This window comes from Vicugna pacos, chromosome X (genome assembly GCF_048564905.1).
Source record: "Vicugna pacos chromosome X, VicPac4, whole genome shotgun sequence".
Lineage (NCBI taxonomy): Eukaryota > Metazoa > Chordata > Mammalia > Artiodactyla > Camelidae > Vicugna > Vicugna pacos.
In genome coordinates this window covers 49,206,309-49,224,602 of record NC_133023.1, presented here as the reverse complement: position 1 = coordinate 49,224,602, position 18,294 = coordinate 49,206,309, and the positions used below count along the sequence as shown (strand labels likewise).

Sequence of the window (18,294 nt, the reverse complement as noted above, 5' to 3'; positions counted from 1 at the left end):
TACTGTGAATTTTTAGTGTTGTTTGTGTATTCAGGATATAAGTCCTTTATCAGATACATGCTTTGCAAAGATGTTCTCCCAGTCTGTGATTTGCCTTTTCATTCTTTTAACAGCGTCTTTTGAATTGTGGAACTTTTTAATGTTGATGAAGAAGTCATATTCATCAGTATTTTCTTTTAAATAAGGAAACAAGTTAAGGAAGGAAGAAGATATACCATGCTAACACTATTCAAAAGAAAACTGTCTAAATGCAGTGTGCTATCTTGGATTGGATCTCAGAACCGAAAAAAGGGCATTATTTGAAACACTGGTGAAATCCAACAATTTAATCTGTCCAATCAATGCAATCCTATCAAAATCTCAGCAGACATTTTTATAGAAGTTGATAAATGAACTCTAAAATTCATATAGAAATGCAAAAGGCCTAGAGTAGCTAAAACAACTCTGCCAGAAGAATAACAAATTTGGAGAACTTACACTGCCTGATTTCAAGAATTATTTTAAAGTGTAGTAATCAAAATAGTGAATTACTGGAATAAAGATGCACAAATAGACCTATGGAGCAGAATAGAGAGTCCAGAAATAAACCCACAAATATATGGACAACTGATTTGGATAATGATGCAAAGGCAATGCTATGGAGAAAGGATGACCAAACAAACTAAACTATGGGCTGCCTTTTTGTTCCTCTCTAGGTAATGTGCCTTTTGCCCCTCAGACTGCTATTAAGATTTTCCCTTTATCACTGGTTTTGAGTAATTTGATTGTGATATGACTTGGTGTAGTATTCTTCCTGCTTCCTGTGCTTGAGGTTTGTTGAACTTTTTGGATTCATTCATGTATAGTTTTCATCAAATTTGAAACATTTTTGGTTATTTCTTCTTCAAATATTTTTTTTTCTCCCTCCTTCTTGATCTCCAGTTACATGTGTTTTTAGCCACTTGAAGTTGTCCCAAAATTTGCTGACGCTGTTTATTTCTTTAAATCTTTTTTTTTTTCTGTATGTATTTCATTTGGGAAACTTTCTTTTGGTATATCTTCATGTTCTTTAATCTTTTCTCCTTTATTGTCTAAATTGACTAATATACTTTTCATTTTGGACATTGAAGTTTTCATCTCTAGATATTTTAGTTGGTTCTTTTTCATCTCTCCCATGACTCTACTTAATATGGCCAATATTTCCTCAAGCTTTTTGAATATATGAAATGCATTTATAATAAATATTAGTATCCTTGCCTACTAATTCTATCAACCATGTAATTTCTTAGTTTTTATTTATTATTCTCTACATTATGGATTTCATTTTTTCTGCTTAATTGCACACCTGGCAAGGTTTGGTTGGATGCTAGGCATTTTGAAATTTCTCTTGTTGACTCTGCATATTTTTTTTATTCCTACAAATATTCTTAAGCTTTGTTCTGGAATGTCATTAAGACACTTGGAATCGGTTTTATCTTTCTGGGCCTTGCTTTTCAGCTTAGTTGAGTGGGACCATAGCAGCATTTATTGTAGAGCTCATTTTTCCTAGCAGTGATGCAGAATTTGTCTTTGTACTTTGATGCTTTGTAAATTGTGAAGTTTTTCTGTCTTGGCTGTTTGGAATAGTCACTATTCTCAGCCCTTTGTAGGCTCTGATCACTGTTCCCTCTAACCCTTTGGGGTGTTTCTTTTTTCCTTGGCTTCAGGTAGTTGGTTTTCTTACACACATGTGCTGATCAATATTTCAGTGAGTACTTTAGGGGGATCCTCTGAAGACTGTAAGTACTCTGTCTCTACACAGGTCTCCCCTCTCCAAAACTCTTTATTGTGAACTCCAGATGCCTTGGCTTCTCCAGACTCATAGATCCATTTCAACTGAGGGAGATGGCCAGGCTCTGTCTGAGTTCCATGTCCCTGCCTTTCAGCCTAGAATATTTCTCTAGGCAGTATGATAGGACAGTCCTCAGGCTCATCTAAGCTTTTCCATCTCTCAGATATCATTGACCTTACTTGCCTGATATCCAGTGACTTGATCACTGTTTTCTTTTTCATACATTTTTGTCTTGATGTTTTTGTTTGTTTGTTTTATTTAGTTTTGTTTTAGTTATTTTGCACAGGACGGTGAGTCTGGTCCCTGTTACTCTATCTTGACCTGAGTGGAAGTCAAGGTTATTCCCCAAATTTGGTTTTAAAGGATCATATGTTACCATTTAAGATGCACATGTTTTATATTTTAAAAGTCTTAAGTCAGAATGTGTCCTAAATACAAGCTACCTTACAACTGCTATTGGCAAAGAGGGAATTGTGTTACTGTCAGTGCATGAGCACATATGAATTTGATCATGAATGTTCACATTATCATCCCTTCAGTTGACTTATATGCATAATTGCCACTGTATATGCTGAGTTTAATTGCTGTTTAAAATATCTTCAAAAAGATTTCATCATGGTTCTCCCTTAAAGTAAAAAGTTATTGTGTATGAGAAATGACACAGACCAGAAAAATCTGATTAAAATAGTATCTTAAATAAGTCTGCAAGAGCTCTTTCAAGAACTATTAAACAGTCATTTAAATTATAAGAAAATATTTTTGTCATAATACAATTGATAGCATTTTTTTCTTACTAGTCCATAAGATAATGTGTACCTTATGTTCAATGGCATCTTAGATTCAATTAAATACAGCAACCAATTAGCAAGGATATTTATTGGTAAAGCTCATCTAACTAGGTTCCAAATTAACAGTAGTTAAAACAAGACAGAAGTTCATTTCTCTCCCACATTATCAGCCTGGGAACAAGCTACCTGTGGATTGTATGTCTGCCTTGTCATGGGGACTCAGGCTCTTTTAATCTTGTTGTTTCACCATGTACAGGGTGTAACCCTCATCTAGATTGTTCAAGATGACTTAATGTTATGTACACATGCTAGGTGGTGGAAAAAAGGCAAAGGGGAAGTGGATGGCATCCTTCTTCCCTTTAGGGTCACAGCCTAGAAGTTGCACATATCACATGTGTTTTCATCCCACTGGCCAGAACAATGTCACATGGCTACAAACAGCTGCAAAGGAGAGAGGGAAATATAAACCTTATTCTAGGCATCACATGGCCAGATGAAAACCTGAGGTTCTATTATTAATGGAGAGAGAGGAGAATGAATTTGAGGGGACAAGGAGCCTTTGTGCTCTGTGTGACCCTAGGGTTTTCAAATTGTTGGAGCTGCTTATGGATTGTCTAGAGAAGTAGTGAGAGCTCTGTGACTAAATTGTTCAAGGAAGGCCTAATTGAACACTTAGAAGTGATGTTATAGAAAACACCTAAGCAGTGGTTGGGGAAGGGTCAATACATGCCTTTAAAGATCTGTCCCAGCCGGAGATTCACATGTGCTCAGGTCCTACCCACACTGTTCTGTGTATCCGGCTTGCTGTATGTGAATCACTTGGCTGCTGTCTGTGTCCATCATTGCTCCATATTTGGCTTCACTGAAAATGACCAAATACATACAGAGACCTTCAGGTAAAATTCTCATTTAATCCCCAGAGATCAGATGGAGGGTGGGCACAGCAGCGATAAGTAGGCAAAGCTCTTAATCATATCTTGGTGGTAGTGGGTTAGAGCTACTAGGTGAATCTGGCAGAGGTTATTTAAAAGAAAAATGAGACCTGGTCAGGGTACATTCTGTTACAGATCTCCAATTGGGTGGATCCCCTAAGTTTCTCCATTGTTCCTGTTTTCTGAGTACAAACACAGATATAGGAGCCCTTATACACTACTGGTAGGAGTGTGAACTGCTGTGGCCATTCTGCACAGCAAATTGGCGCTGCTTAGATGAAATAAGAATATACATTACCTGTGCTCTGGATTTCCCACTCTGGGGATATAGCCCCCTAAATTTACTCAGACAAGTACAAGAATATTTGTTGAAGTATTGTTTGTGGAGTGGGGAGATGGAAGCAAAATAAGACTCCATCTTTGGAAGGGTGGACAGTTAAAATGTGATGGATGGCCATACTTAGAAGCAAAGAATCCTCGATCTCTTAACATCAGATGCCATGTAAAAACTATATATTATATTTAGTCTCTACCGTGTGTTTGTGTTTATTAGTCTTCTTAGCCTGCCACAATGAAATAACACATTCTGGGTGGCTTAAATAGCAGACATTTATTTTCTCACAATTCTGTTGACTAGAAATTCATGACATAGATACTAGAAATTTTGATTTATGGTAAGGGCTTTCTCATTGTCTTGTAGATGGCTGCCTCTTCCTCATATCATCATTCCTCTGTTATATGTAGATAGGGATCACATGTCCCTTTCTCTACTTATTAGAGCATCAATACTATGAGATTAGGGTCCTACTGTGATGACCTCATTTAACCTTATACCTCCCTAAAAGTTTTCTCTCCAAATACTTTGGGAGTTAATAAGGCTTGAATGTATGTATATTAGGGGACTCAATGCATTCCATAACATCCCACCCTATGCCTCCCCCCAAATTTATGTCCTTCTCACATGCAAAATTCATTCACCCCTCCTAAAAACCCCAAATGTCTTAATGCATTCCAGCAACTATACCCAGTCTAAAGTTTCATCTAAATATTATCTAAATTAGATTTGAGTGAGACTTGAAATATGATTCATCCACAGGCAAAATTCCTCTCCAGCAGTGAGACCAGACAAATTATCTGCTTCCCAAGTATAATGATACAATAGGCGTAGGAAAGAAATGTCCTTATTAAAAGGGAGAAATCAGAAAGGACATAGGGTAATAGGTCCCAACCAAGTGCAAAACCTAGCAAAGTAAATTCCATTAGATTTTTCAGGCTCAAGAATAATCTTTGGTTGGATGCTTTGAGCAGTATTATACCCATCCCCACAGCTCTTTGCTGTCCCCTTTATCCTAAGGCACTAATCAGAGGCATTCTGGCCCACTGAAACTGAAGATGACACAGCTCACAGGGCCTGTTGGGTCTGGGCCTAATGGTGGGAGTGGAAGCCCTGATGATCTCTTAATCAACTTTGTTGTCATTCTTTCCTTTACTTGAAGGAGAAAGCAGATGTGCAGTCAAATAACTCTATTGTCCTGCTTTGTTGAATCCCAGAATCCCAAACTTTTTCCTTTATTTCATCCTTTCTCTGCTCCCTTTGGTCCATCCTGACAGTGTCTGTGCTTGTATAACCTCATCTCTATCCCTGACTTGTGCTGAGATACCTAATTAAAACCACAAGTAATCTCAGGGAGTGATTTTCTAGCCACACTCTTAGTGTTCTCTCCAGAACATGCTTTATCATTTTTTTGCAAAAGGGATAGAATGAGAATTTTCCAAATCTTCTAGTTCTGGTCCCTTTTGCTTAATGATTCTTTTGATTTAGCATTCTCTTGCATTTTAATGTAAGGAGTAAGAAGCTAGGCTCTACATTCAACACTTTGCTTAAAAATCTCTTCAGCTAAATATCTAATTTCCTTGCTCATAGGTTCTACCTTCCACAAAACGCTAGAACAAAATTCAGCCAAATTCTTTCCCACTTTATAGCAAGGATCACCTTTTCACCAGTTTCTAATGGTATGTTCCTTTTTTCTCTTTTAGTCCTCATCAGAAGTACCTTTAATGTCCATATTTCTACCAACAGTCCCTTCAATGCAATGATAGGCTTTTTCTAGCATGTACCTCAAAACTCTTCCAGCCTCTACCCATCACCCAGTTTCAAAGCCACTTCTAAATTTTTAGATTATTATTAAGGTAGTACCCCATGTCATGGTCCCAAATTTCGTATTAATTTGCTTCATCTTCCACAACAAAATACCACAGATTGGGTAGCTTAAATAACATACATTTATTTTATCACAGTTCTGGAAGAAATTAAGGCATTCTCAGATGAAGGAAAACTGAGAGGATTTGTCACCAGCAGATCTATCCTAAAATAATAATAGCTAAAAGAGTCTCTCTGAAGAAAATATGGAATATCAGGGAGGAAGAAAAACCAACAGAAAGAGTAAAAATATGATTAAAATACAGTACATTTTATTTTTCCTGTTTAGTTTTTTAAATCATTTCTGATGATGGAAATAATGATATAGTGCTGTCTAACATGGGCTTCTACATACATAACTTGTATATAGAAGCAATCTTTCAGATAGTTATGTTATAAATGGTAGAGGGTAAAGGGAGCATAAAGGGAGGTAATGTTTCTACTTTTCACTCATCCTATTCAAATGATGACACAGAAGACTATGATAAATTATGAAGTATAATACCTAAAGCAACCACTAAAAAAACTATAGAAAGAGATACACTTAAAAATAGTGTAGATAAGATATAATTATAAAAAATGTTCAATTAACCATAAGAAGGCAGCAAAAATGAAAGAGAATCAAATAAGAGATCAAATCGTAAACAAAAATAAAGTGATATACTGAAGCCCTAACTTATCAATAAGTACACTAGGTATAAGTGGCCTAAATACTGCAATCCAAGTACTGATTAGCCAAGATGATTAAAAAACATGACCCATCTATACATTGTCTACAAGAATCTCACTTCAAATATAAAGATATAGGTATGTTGAAAGACTGGAAGAAAGTATACCATGGAAACATTAATCAAAGGAAAGCAGGAATAGATATATTAACATCAGATAAAGTAGACTTCAGAGCAAAGAAAATTACTAGATACAGAGAGGTACATTAGATAATGACAAAAGTGTCAATCCACCAAAAAGACATAGTAATCCTAAATGGGTATACACCAAACAACAAAACTGAAAATACATGAAGCAAATCTTATGGAACTGAAGGAAGAAATAGACAAATCCACAATTATAGTTGGAGTCTTTAACATACCTCTATCATTTGATAGAACTAGATAGAAAATCATCAAGGGTTTAGAACTCCACAACACCATCAATGACAGGATATAATTAATATTTATGGAATATCCAACAACAGGATACATATGCTTTTCAAGTGACCATGAAACATACAGAAACATAGATAGACCATATCCTGGAATACAAAAAAAAATTCTTCACTTTAAAAATTTGTGGAAATATACAGTGTGTTCTCTGAAATTAATAAAGTCAGAGTAGAAATCAGGAAAAAAACAGGAAAAATCTATAAATATTTGAGCAATAAACCAATAAATAACATATTTATAAAATAAAGCATGTTTCAAAGATGAAGTCTCAGGGGAATTAAAAATACATTGAACTGAGCAAAAATGAAAATAAAACATATAAAAATGTGTGGGATGCTGCAAAAGCAGTGGTGAGAGGGAAGCTTATAGCACCAAATGCTTACATTAGACCAGAAGAAATCCCCTAATTAATAATCTAAACTCCCACCTCAAGAAACTAGAAGAGCAAAATAAGCCCAAGGCAAGCAGAAAATAGGAAATAATACAGATAAGAACAGAAATCAATGAAATTAAAAACAGGAAAAAATAGAAATCAATTAAAAGGCTGATTATTTGAAAAATATATAAAATTTAAAAACCTCTAGCAACCCTAAGAAGGAAAAGAGAGAAACCACAAATTACTGAAATCAGGAATGAAACAGCCTATCACTACGGACCCCACAGACTTCAAAATGACAACAAGGGAACACTATGAACAACTCTACTAATGTAAATGAAACCAGTTACATGAAATGGACCAATTCTCAAAAAACACTTAAGTACAACAACACTCCCAATATGAAATAGATAATACAAATAACCCTGTAACTATTTAGAAAATTAAAATTTTAACTTAACAAGTCCCCAAACTAGAATCTCCATGTCCTAGAGAATTTTACCACATGGTTAAAAAGAATTAACCCCAATTCTAAACAATCTGTCCAGAAAGTAGAAGTGGAAAGAACACATCTCTGTTCATTTTATGAAGCCCTTAGTATCCTGATACCAATTCCAGGAAAAGACAGTACAAGAAAAATACAAACTAATATCCCTCTTGAATACAGATGTAAACATCTTTATCAAAATATAAGCAACTAGAATTCAGCAATTTATAAAAATTGACACTATGACCAAGAGATGCAAGGCCAATTTGTTATTCAAAAATCAATGTTACTTATATTAAAAGACCAAAGAAGAAAAATCACATGATAATGTCAATTAATACAGATAAAGAACTTGACAAAATTCAGCACCTATTTATGATAAAATCTCCTAGAAAACTAGGAATGGCAGGGGGACTTTAGTAAAGTGCATTCACTTTGAGGTATCACCACATACCTATTATAACGGTTCAAGTAAAATGGCTGGCTAGATAGAGGAACTGGATCACTCATACATTGTTGGTGAGCACGTGAAATAGCATAGCTACTCTGGAAAAGAATTTGGAAGTTTGTTGAAAAACTAAGCATGCAGTTACCATACAATCCAGCAATTGCCTTGGTCATTTCTCCTAGAGAAATGAAAACTTATGGTCATACTAAAATTTGTAGATGGATATTCATAGCCGCCTTATTCATAATTGCCAAAAATTGGAATCAGTCCAGTTGTCCTTCATTGGACATTATTTAGAACTGTCAGTGCATGGTGATAATAAAGAGCAGACCAACTTTAGTTGGTTCTATTATTATTTTTTAATTCTCTACACACAATGCACCCCTTTATTGTCTGCACCCAGGGTGGACTGTTTTCACTGCCCTTCCCTTGGTATACCACTGCTGAGAGGTAACAGTAGTACCATCAAAGCCTGCAGTGACACTGCTGTCCCTCCACTAAAGCATGGGCCAGGCTCCCCACCCCCTGAGAAACTGACTTTAAAAATACCAGTAAATAGAGGCTATTTCTGAACCTCATTTTCATAACTCTTGCTTCCTGTTCCTAACCAGGAGCCTTGGCCCTTCTGCCCCTTAGTCAGGGTCTGTAGTCCTTGCTATTTCTTGCCAGAATGGACAGTAGAAAAAGGCTCCAAAACACCTTGGATTGTGGCTTCCCTGGGCCTCATACCCAAAGGATAAAGTTGCCATTTTGCTGGTGACAGCCCTCCTCCCCAGGGAGAGAAAATACCACACTGTTTTGAGGGAGGCTTTCTGCCTTTAATTTTCCAGTTCTAAGCAACACTTGACTGTGACCCTTTGAGGTGAAAAGCCTTGGTTTACTTTTTTAAAATCTGGAATTGCAGTGTCTCTTACCTGTAATAGAACACAACATGACATGTCGTATAAGCAGAATTAGGTATGGAGGGAGAGGGGGATTAGATGAGAGACATTCATCCAAGCAGGGAAAGATGTACTATGTTTCATCTCAGACACCCCTCCCATCTTTTGCAGTAGATACTCTAGCCGCACTGACCTTTTTTCAGTTCCTCTAATGTGCCATATTCTTTTCTGTTTCAGGGCCCTTACTAACACTATTCTCTCTGCCAAGACTGTTTTCCTCTGTGTCTGCCTGTACTCACCAGCTATCTCCTACCCATTATCCAGATCTTAGCTTAGATGTCATATCCTCACATTTTCAGAGGAGCTCTCACTGACAGCCGCCTTGACTACAGTGTCCTTTAGACTATGTTAGATCCCTTTGGTGTGTCTTTCCATTGCATTCTACATCTCATCCCTACTGCTTATTACTTAGTTTCACATGTGTTCAGAGTCTATTTTCCTCATTAGATGAAGCTTCCTGTCCACAGACTATCCTGTTCTCTGTTCTATCACTAGCACATAGTGCAGTGCCTGGCACGTGATAAATGTTCCACAAGTATTTGTTGAATAAATGTACATTTAAACCCCCTATAATTGTCATATAATCAGTGCTCTATAAGTATAGTTGTTATTATTATTCTCCAAGGGCAAATAGCTAGTCAGGGGCAGAACCAGGATTTACACCCATGTCTGAACCTAAAGCACATGTTCCTTTCACAATATGGCTTCACCTGCAGAAATGGGTTCTAGGCCCAGCACTGCCACAAACTGGCTGTATGAATTAGAGTGAGACACTGTATCGCTCTGAATCTCAGTTTTCACATCTGTAAATTGGGGTAGGGATAAGTGAAGGTTAGATTGCTCTGTATGTAATCTATGGGAGGACAATAGAAGCTTAGATAGGAAGAGCTCTAAATAGTTAATAATTGATCAGTACAAATTATTACCATCCCTCTGCAAGATAATTGAACAGGTATATCAAGAACCCTCAATATGCTTATGCCCTTTAGCCTGGATATCCCCACTCACGCAGTGTGGAATAGTAAGTGATATTAGAGAGCCCTGGGTTCAAATCCCAACATCCCATTTACTAGCTCTCTGGTGTTGGGCAAGTTACCATCCTGAACCTCAATTTCCTTCTTTACAAATGGGATAATAACACTTATCCTTTTAACCTTTTCTAAGGTAAACAGCAGTATAACTTGAAAAGAAAATTTTAAATATTGAAAGAAAATTTTATCCTATCATCCTATGCACCTAACACAATTTTTTCTGTGGTACTGTGCCATTGAGGGTCACCTCTTGAGGCAGGAGCCATAGGCTACTCTTGAAGATAGGACACAGTGACTAAAGACAGAAGCAGGCTGAGGTCAGAGGCCAGAGTCTAGGGTGTGGGACAAGAGTATCCATTGGGATGGGATGGGGCAAAGGAGAAAACCAGCTACTGAGGCACAATAAAGGGGATGCCAAATCTGAGTAATGGATAATGGCAATACAGAACCTGAAAACCAGGAAGTAGAGAGTGAGTGGGTGGGAGGACAACAGTGTGACCTAGAGGGGCCTCCTTCCAAAGTTTTGTGGCTCTTTCACTTGGGCAGTCTTCAAATGGCCTTAAAGATCCTTGAAATTGTACTCTTGCCAATTCCTTTTGTTTAGTCACATGCAGGTGTATTTTGAAATTGCGATCTTAGTGTATATATCTTTACATTAAGTAGCATATCTTCAACATTTTCCATGCCACAAGTCTTCATAATGATTCCTTTTAATGTGCCAAATATTCCAATTTTGCCTGTGGTCCAGAAAGCACAACCCTGTGTATTAACTGTTTGATTCCTCAACTTATTTCCTTAGAATAAATTCTTAAGCATGGGATAAGTGAGCCAGAGGGTATGTAACTGGAATTTAACAACCAGAAACATGTTTTATTTTTCTGAGAAAGGAAATGAGCTACAGTTCTTCCCTTCCCCTTTCCCTTCTGGAACTGATGAGGCTACCCTATAGAACTGTGCTGTCTAATATGAGAGCCATTATTCACATGTGGCTCTTTAGTCTAAATTTTAATTGAATAATTACAATTAAATACAATTCAAAATTCAGTTCCCCAGTTGCACTAGCCATATTTCACATGCACAGTAGCTACACATGCCTGGTGGCTACTGTATTAGAAAGCATAAATACAGAAAATTTCCATTCATTGTAGAAAATTTATTGGATAGTGCTGCTCTAGGGTTTCTCAAGAGGTCATGTTTGGCATCTTGGGTGGGAGTTATTTGTGATGTAGAACTTCCCTGTGCATTGAGAGAGAGGCAGTTTAGCATCTTCAGCCCATGTCCACTAAATGCCAGTAGTACTCTTCATTGAATCAATCTAACAGCTAAAACTGGTTCCATGTTTGCAAAGGCTCCATAAAGGAACAAAATATCCTCATTTGAGACTCACTGAGCTTTTATCTTAGAATAAAGAATCTGCTGCCTTAGGGTGATGGCTTCAGGTTGGCTCTATCTGAAGAGAGGGAAGCTTAGAAAGATGGCTTAAAAAGATAGCCCTGTCTCAGGGCCTATCTCTGTACTCCATTCCCCTTTTCCTTCCTTCTCCTGCTGGTCTGTTTCTTGTTTTTGGGAACTGCAGGAACAAGACCCTGCAGATGGAGAAGATTAAGACCCGTTTGAAGGCAGAGTTTGAGGCCCTTGAATCAGAAGAGAGGCACTTGAAGGAATACAAGCAAGAGATGGACCTCCTGCTGCAGGAGAAGATGGCCCATGTGGAAGAACTCCGACTGATCCATGCTGATATCAATGTGGTATGTGGCTGGCTGCCTGAAGCCTGTGTCTGGGCCCTTTGAGGAATAGGCAGTAGTGAGTACTATAGCCTTTCCATGAGATGTGGTGTGGCCAACTTGAGGGAGTAGTCATTAGACTGTGGTGAAGTAGAAGAACCCAGGAGTTCTGAGATCCAGCCACTGTCACTGATTGACTGCATATCACTGGACAAGATCCTTCTCTCTGGATCTCAGTTTTTCTCTCTGTACCTTGAGAGGGATTCAGTCACCTCTGAGGTCTCATTCAGCTCTAATGTGCTCTCATTCTGGGAGTCTGGGAGTTGAGAGCTAGCTTTGGGGGAAATCAGAGCAGGCAGATGCCTCTGGGGTCTACCTTAAATGACTCCAAAGCTTCCAACTAGGCCAAACAAATCATCTTTGCCAGTCTACCAAAATGAGGCTCCCTCATTAGAGTCTCTCTTTTGGAGACTTGGGAAGTGGGGAATGAACTGCCTGCCAAAGTGATACATTCCCTGCTTACTAGAGTTATTGCAGAGTCCAGATGATCATCTGTCTTGGGTACAGTATTGGTGATTCTTTCACCAGGGAGGGAGGGAGGAAGGTTGGATAGGCTGACCCATAGGGGCCTTTCAAACCCTTAGCGCCTATGATAATGAGAAATATTTTTAAAAAATTACTTTTGAAGGAGCTAAGTTACTTTTCTTGGGTAACTGATTTCTGTGGCAATATTTATTTTCTGATATTGCCAGGCCTAGAATCTTCAATGAAATATGAATGTAATTTGGACAGGAGTTACTTTGGATTTTATATGTCACAAGATCACAGAAAATCAGGATCTCATGAGGAGTTGGCAGTTCTGCTGCCAGCTAACCAAGGATAGAGAGCCAATGAAATAAACAATATTTTAGTCACAGAGGGGCTGAAAGTCTAGGCCAGTGGGTCTCAAACTTGAACAGGCATCAGAGTTACCCAGACAGCCTGTTAAAACACAGATTGTTGGAATCCATCCCAGAGTTTCTGATTCCTTATATCTGGAGTGATACCTGAGAATTTGCATTCTTGATGAGTTCCCAGTTGATGCTTGCTGATGCTGCTGATCCAGTGGTCACATTTGAGAATGACTGATCTAGGAGAAAGGTCACTGGTCTGGAAGGCAGATGCCATGAGTCTTTAGACTTTGCCCTTAAGAAGAATTCCTCTGCGGAATTTCCTTGTTCTGTCTCAGTCTCAATTCTCTGATCTGTAAAATGGTAGTGGGGTGCACTACATGAGCTCTAAGGGGAATTCCAGCTCTAAGATGCTATATTTGAATAATAACTACCATTCATCAAGCCTTTACTCTGTGTTAGCCCTTGTACTGAGGGTTTATATGAATTCAATCATTGAATCTTCACCAAGATTTTATGAAGTAGGTACTATTATTATCCCTGTTATACAGATGAAGAAACTGAGGCTTGACAAGAGTCACATAGAATATGTGGTAGATTGACGACTTGAACATAGATTGGTCTGGCTCTGGAGTTTGTGCTATTATCCAATCAGCTATAGAATCTCGCTAAGAATCTTGGGGTCTTTTTTCTGTGCCTACTTCACTCTGTGTTCCAGATGGAAAACACCATCAAACAGTCTGAGAATGACCTAAACAAGCTGCTAGAGTCTACCCGGCGGCTACATGATGAGTATAAACCGCTGAAGGAACATGTGGATGCTCTGCGCATGACTCTGGGCCTGCAGAGACTCCCTGACCTATGTGAAGAGGAGGAGAAGCTCTCCTTGGAGTAAGCTGCCTGCCTCCTGTCCCTGCAACATACACCACACACGCACACACACACACAGTTGTATATATACACATAAAGTTTGTTCTGAAAGTCAGTGTATCCAGTCCTAGCCCCAGGCCTGTCAGTGGCTGACTCATTACATGACCTTGGGTAAGTCTCTGTGCTGGGCTGTTGCACTGAAAGAAGGATGATTAGACTAGAATTGCTAGATGGCTTTTAAAATTCTTCATGCGGTTTTGACAATACAAGAGTATGTCTATGACTCTTTTTGTATGTGTGTGTATCTATGACTGTTAAAAGGTCACTTCCCAAGTCAAGGTCTAGAATAGATGTTCAGAAACCTTTGAAAACAGAGAAGGGTGAGCTTTCATGGTCTCCAGGGGCTAGTCTGGAACTTTATCTTAAGACCCAGAGTTAAGAAGTAGGCTCACCTTATGGAGATACAGAGTTCAGTTCAGTAGAAGGAAGCATACTTCCTTAAGGTAGAGCAGGCTGCCTGTGGAAGTGGTGAGCTTCTTATTCCTAGAAGTATGTCAGTAGAGGCCTGAGAGCACTTAATAGGAATACTGCAAACAAACATGGGATGGAGGATAGGCAAATGCTCTTTGAGGACTTTGCTAGCCCTGGGATTTCTTGATTTTCTGGGTCTGTCAGAGTTAAGGACCAGGAGGATTACACTTCCCAGAAGACAGTGAGCCTGGTACCTAGGGAGAAGAACTTTGTGCTGGAGAGGGTGCAGGAACTTTCTACAAGTGAGCCATAGCTGAAACCTCTTGGTTCTTTAGCATGGAGTTTTTAAGAGGGGCGAGGTTCTCCTTGCTTTCAGAATGATCCAGCTAATGTCTCTCATCTCAAAAGCTACTTTGAGAAGCAGAAAGCAGAGTGGCAGACAGAGCCTCAGGAGCCCCCCATCCCTGAATCCTTGGCCGCTGCAGCCGCTGCCGCCCAACAACTCCAAGTGGCTAGGAAGCAGGACACGCGGCAGACAGCCACTTTCAGGCAGCAGCCTCCACCTATGAAGGTGAGTGAGCTGGGTATGGGCTGTGGAGGAAGCAAGGTATCCTCAAGCAGCCCTGGGGAAGGTTGGGTCTGGGGCTCTGGCCTAATGTATTTGGGGTCTTCCTACAATAGGCTTTGCTTGGGACACAGAGGAAGGGGTATTATGTTATGTGCCGTAGTAGATCTGCTGGTCTTGTTGCCTCATATTCCCAGAGGGGTTAGAATGCAGGAATATTGCCAAGCTCTACTAAAGTATAATTCTCAAAAAGTTAGAAACATGGCTCATGCAAATATATAGTAAGCATGTGTCATTAATGAGGGATCCAGCATGATTACAAAGCTGGTTCCAAGAGCATTAGAGGAACAAACGATCATATAGTCAGGAAAGGAAAGGAATGCTGAAATGACTGCAAAGTTAAATCCAAAACTGGTTAATGTCCTATAAGACAATAAAACTGTAATCTTTATCTTTCTTTGGATCAGAAATAATTTGCATCTTTACTGGGCAAAAACCACTTTCACCTTATCAATATAAGTCATAGGATCTGGGTCCTGATCAATACTAAATAGCAAAACAAGGAGACATTCTCCTAAAGCAAGGGTCGGCAAACCAGAGCCTGTATAGCAAGTCTGGGTACCCACTCCCTGTTTTTGTAAACAAAGTTTTATTGACCCACACACATGTTTGTTTGTTTATATATTGTCTATGGCTTCTTCATCTAAAGCAGCTAGAGTTGAGTAGTTGCAATTAAAATCATATGACCTGAAAAGAGATTCTAAAATATTTACTATCTTGATCTTTATATAACAAGTTTACTGATATCTGTCCTAGAGAATTAAATAATCCTTGAGTGGGCCTGTTAGACCGTGCTCCAGTGTCATGCTTAATGGACCTTTAATTCTCATTTTGCCTTATTTCCAAGTTTTGGGTATTTTTCCTCAATATCCCTCTTTGACTCTCACTCCCTTATATCCTTTACATCCCTTACATCCGGCACTGATCTCGCTGCTTCGGTCTCAGTCACTGATTACTGCTCCTTCTTTTGGAGAAATCAAAATTGATTTTTGAGTCCCTGGGGATCAGAAGGATGAACCATGGCCCAGAAGAATCTAAACACTAACTTTCTTTGTCCTGTGTCCCCCACCAGGCCTGCTTGTCATGTCATCAGCAAATTCACCGGAATGCACCTATATGCCCTCTGTGCAAAGCCAAGAGTCGGTCCCGGAACCCCAAAAAGCCGAAGCGGAAGCAGGATGAATGAAGAGAGGGAGAACACATAGAGCTCTGCTGTTCATAACCCTTTCCCTTGGCCAGAGCGATTGATGTCTTGATGTGAAACACCCTTTCCCCACCTCTATGAAGTCTCCTACTTAATGTGATGGAAGCACAACCATTCTCTCACTTTGCTCTTACTTCTTTCTGCTCTTGGGGTTTCTGGTTTAGGAAGAGATGTAGTTCAGGTTCTAATGTCAGTGTATCTGGAGATCCCATCTCTGTCACCTACATTTCAATCCCTGCCCTTGTTTGTAGCTAAGGGAAGGGTGGTGGAAGGTCCAGATGTGATTCTGTCTCTTATGCCTGAGGCCTGGGGCTTACATTCTGAGGGCTGGGGATGCCCATATCCTCTTTCAGGTGAAGGCTCCAGGGTGCCCCCTCCCTGTACTTTTGCCTTAGGCTCTGAAGGAACAATAGTCTTCTTGCTGGACTTTCCTATAGGCATGTACATATACCTCCCCTACCCCTACCTTCATCTTATCCTCAAGACCCAGAGGTACCTTGGACAAGCTCTCTTTTTCATATTCATTTGAGAGGCCTGGCTATGATTATTGAATTCACCACCCCACCCCCTTGCAGTCTCCCAGATATGTTGAAGTTCTCAGGTACCACGTTGTGTCTGGGGATCCTGAAATTTGTGGGCTTTTCCCCCATAACCCTAGTTTTTATAAATCAATAGTAGAAGTTCCTCACAGTGAAATCAGGTGGCCAGACCCACTCTATAAGTCCTGCTTAACTCGTTGCCTGTCATTGGTCTGAGGATTCTACTATAGGGGCTGACTTAGGCTGGAGAGGCCCCAGGCTGACATTTGTGTTGCCTTTTATTCAAAACCATTACTCTGGCACTTAGTCAAATGGTATATCTTGGAGATCAGAGGAGTGGATTGAGATTCAAATGAATGCCGATCACGTTACACAGGTAGGTATGTGGAACTTCTACTACAGTCATCCCTCCATCTCTTGGGTCTTCCCTCTTCTCTAAGGCAGCCTCAGCTCAGGTCAGCTTTTGGCCAAGCCCTTTCCTGTGGATTGTGGAGGTGACTTTCCCTCTCAAAAGAAAAGGCACCAGGCTCCCCAAACCCTACAGCTAGTCCTTCCACCAAAGCCAGATCTCTAGTTAAGTCATTTTCAAACTTAAGGGATGGGGATGGGGACTAACTGACTGAAAAACTTTTAGCTCCAGATATCAGTCCCAGGCTGGGGAGGGGGGATATTTTTCCTTCGTTTCTTAACTGTAGTTTTAAGTTGCCCGAGTGTCTGTGTGTTCATAGTATATAAAAGGTTCCTCTGCTCTTTGAAAGTAAGAGCATTATGTCTCTACAAATTCTTTTAAATAAACATTTGTTGGTTGGAGTAAATGCTGACTGAGTGCATACTAGTGCCAGGTAATAGAAAAGATGAAATGTCCTTTCCTTTTCTGGGTAGCTCTTCTTCTTTCTTATACTCTCTACCCTACAAATGAGAAAACCAGGCACACCATTGCACAATAATTTACCCTATAATTATAATTTCCATTTATTCAGTACCTACTCTGTCAGGTCTCTATATAAGATGCTTTATATAAATGATTGTATTTGATTTTCAAAACAACCTTTCAAGCTCAGTATTCTTATTGCCATTTTCCAAAAATGTAAACTGAACCTAAGAGAAGTTAAATAACTTGTACAGTGTTAAACAAACAGCTAGTAAGAGAAGTTTCAGGATTTGAACTCAATTTGTCTGGTTCTTAAGTCTATTTGTTTTCCGTATTTTTTCTCCATGATAATTTTTTAAGCTTTTCTCCCTTTTGGGATGGATGGATGATAGGAGTAGTTAAAATAACTCTGAACTAGAAAGCAGGGACCAGGAATCCAGTGACTGATGCAGGAATGTAAAGGCCTAGTTCCCTATAGGGATATAATAGGGAATAAATCTGAAGAGCCATTCCAGCTTCACAGCTCCCCATAGGTGGACTGTAGTTTCCATTAAGACTGAGTTGCAGTTCAGCACCCTCTGTCCAATCCTGCCTTCTCTTCTCTTCTACAAGTGTTGATCCCAAGGATGCCCCAATTAATATTCTGTATATTAAACTGTCCTAGTGTTTCCCAGAAACCCAACAGTTGACAGAAACTTCTCTATGCTTCAGTGTCCTCATTTAGAAAATGGGGAAAATAATAGTACCTATTTCTGAGGCTGTTGTGAGCAATTCCAGCATATAGGAAGAACTCAGTAAGTGTTAATTTCCTTCTTCCCCTTGTGCTTCTGGCATTAGGTAAGTTGGATGACCAAAGAAAATACTGTTTGTCTTAGCTGACTTTCCTCTATTACTCCAGATTTTGTTCAGCTACAAGTCTGCTTT

The 18,294-nt window shown here is 39.3% G+C and overlaps 1 protein-coding gene across 2 annotated transcripts in view; it reads left to right on the top strand.

Annotated features, from left to right (window-relative positions):
- The window catches only part of ZC4H2 (zinc finger C4H2-type containing), a 31,799-nt gene extending 14,485 nt beyond the window's left edge, over positions 1-17,314 (top strand). For both annotated transcript variants that reach the window (XM_072956538.1, XM_006217911.1), the window contains 4 exons: positions 11,753-11,924; positions 13,509-13,681; positions 14,540-14,702; positions 15,829-17,314. In XM_072956538.1, the coding sequence (XP_072812639.1) occupies positions 11,753-11,924; positions 13,509-13,681; positions 14,540-14,702; positions 15,829-15,942 (622 nt within the window). In that variant the 3' untranslated portion in view covers positions 15,943-17,314. The remainder of the gene's footprint in view (positions 1-11,752; positions 11,925-13,508; positions 13,682-14,539; positions 14,703-15,828) is intronic.
- The last annotated feature ends 980 nt before the right edge of the window (positions 17,315-18,294 follow it).